General features: G+C 37.3%; 1 protein-coding gene across 1 annotated transcript in view; it reads right to left on the bottom strand.

Annotated features, from left to right (window-relative positions):
• Window positions 1-1,109, bottom strand: part of LOC104403854 (NHL repeat-containing protein 2-like) — a gene marked incomplete at its 5' end in the record, with an annotated part of 5,775 nt that overhangs the window by 3,423 nt on the left and 1,243 nt on the right. The window contains one exon of the mRNA XM_010012125.1: window positions 991-1,109. Coding sequence (XP_010010427.1) covers window positions 991-1,109 — 119 coding nt within the window. The remainder of the gene's footprint in view (window positions 1-990) is intronic.

The following is a 1,109-nucleotide window of genomic DNA, read 5'->3' as shown; positions in this document are numbered from 1 at the left end:
CCTGCTGGACTCTACTTCTTTCTTTGGTCTTCATTGAGTGTTCGCTTTCATAATATCGAAAGCAAATAATTCTCTGCTATAAAAGTATGCTGAATGGCTTGTTTTTCTAATGTGTACTGCCCTTCTGGAATCATACGCAAAAGCATAAGAGCATAGCAAAACTGGCATGCTATTTGTTTTTCCCTAAAAATAGGTGATTTCTTTTCCTTAAAGCAGTAGCAAAGAAATTTTTAATGCTTTGTACAATACCTGAAACAAAACTTCATTTGCCACACAATTTTCAGTAAGCATTTAGTGTTACAGACTTTATTCTTCAAATTACAACAAACCAATTTTCTTTTAATGTATTTAATCAACATACAGTTAACAACCTGTCATGGTTTAAGCATGGTTTAAGGACACAACCTTCTAAGCATGAAAGCTTATACAATGCTGCATAAGAATAATCATGCAAAACAATCTCTCTTATCTCAGAGTTCCATGGAGGCAACCCACAATACATCTTTTCAAGACTTGGGTGGCTTTCTTAAAAGAAAAGCAAGTCCTCAAGTTCAAACTTGCAGTATTTCCAACTAAGCACTCCTAGTTCTTTTCTTCTAGTTCAGCATCTTCAGGAGGAGATTTGTAAAGGGTCTTCAGTTCAAACTGTTACTTAGCAACTTGAAATTCACTTTCCCCAAGAGATCATCATATCAACACAAAAGCACGTGACAGCAAAATGAGGGTAAAGAGAGGAACCCATGAGTGAAGGAAGAAAAGAAAAAGAACCCCGAAGGAACTCATACTCACACTGTATGAGGTATCTCTGCCCATGGCAGGCGGTTGGAACTAGACGATCTTAAGGTCCTTTCCAACCCAAACCATTCTGTGATTCTATGATTTGTTTCCTCAGCTTAACTGAACCAAGCACAACCTTTATATGTTCCTAAAATAATGTTTTGTAGTGTTAAAAACTACAAACGTGTGTATAACAAGCTCCTATATGCTTACCTTATGATTGTAGGAATCTGCCACATAGAGCAGTTTTCTTTTCTTGTCCCACGTTACTCCTAAGGGATGCTGCAGTTTTGCATTTATGCCTGCTCCATCCACATCACCAAAGGCAAACA

The sequence above is a fragment of the Nestor notabilis genome, unplaced genomic scaffold (assembly GCF_000696875.1).
Source record: "Nestor notabilis isolate BGI_N333 unplaced genomic scaffold, ASM69687v1 scaffold12413, whole genome shotgun sequence".
NCBI lineage: Eukaryota > Metazoa > Chordata > Aves > Psittaciformes > Psittacidae > Nestor > Nestor notabilis.
Note: the sequence above shows the minus strand (reverse complement) of the source record. Positions and strands in the feature narration are given on the sequence as shown.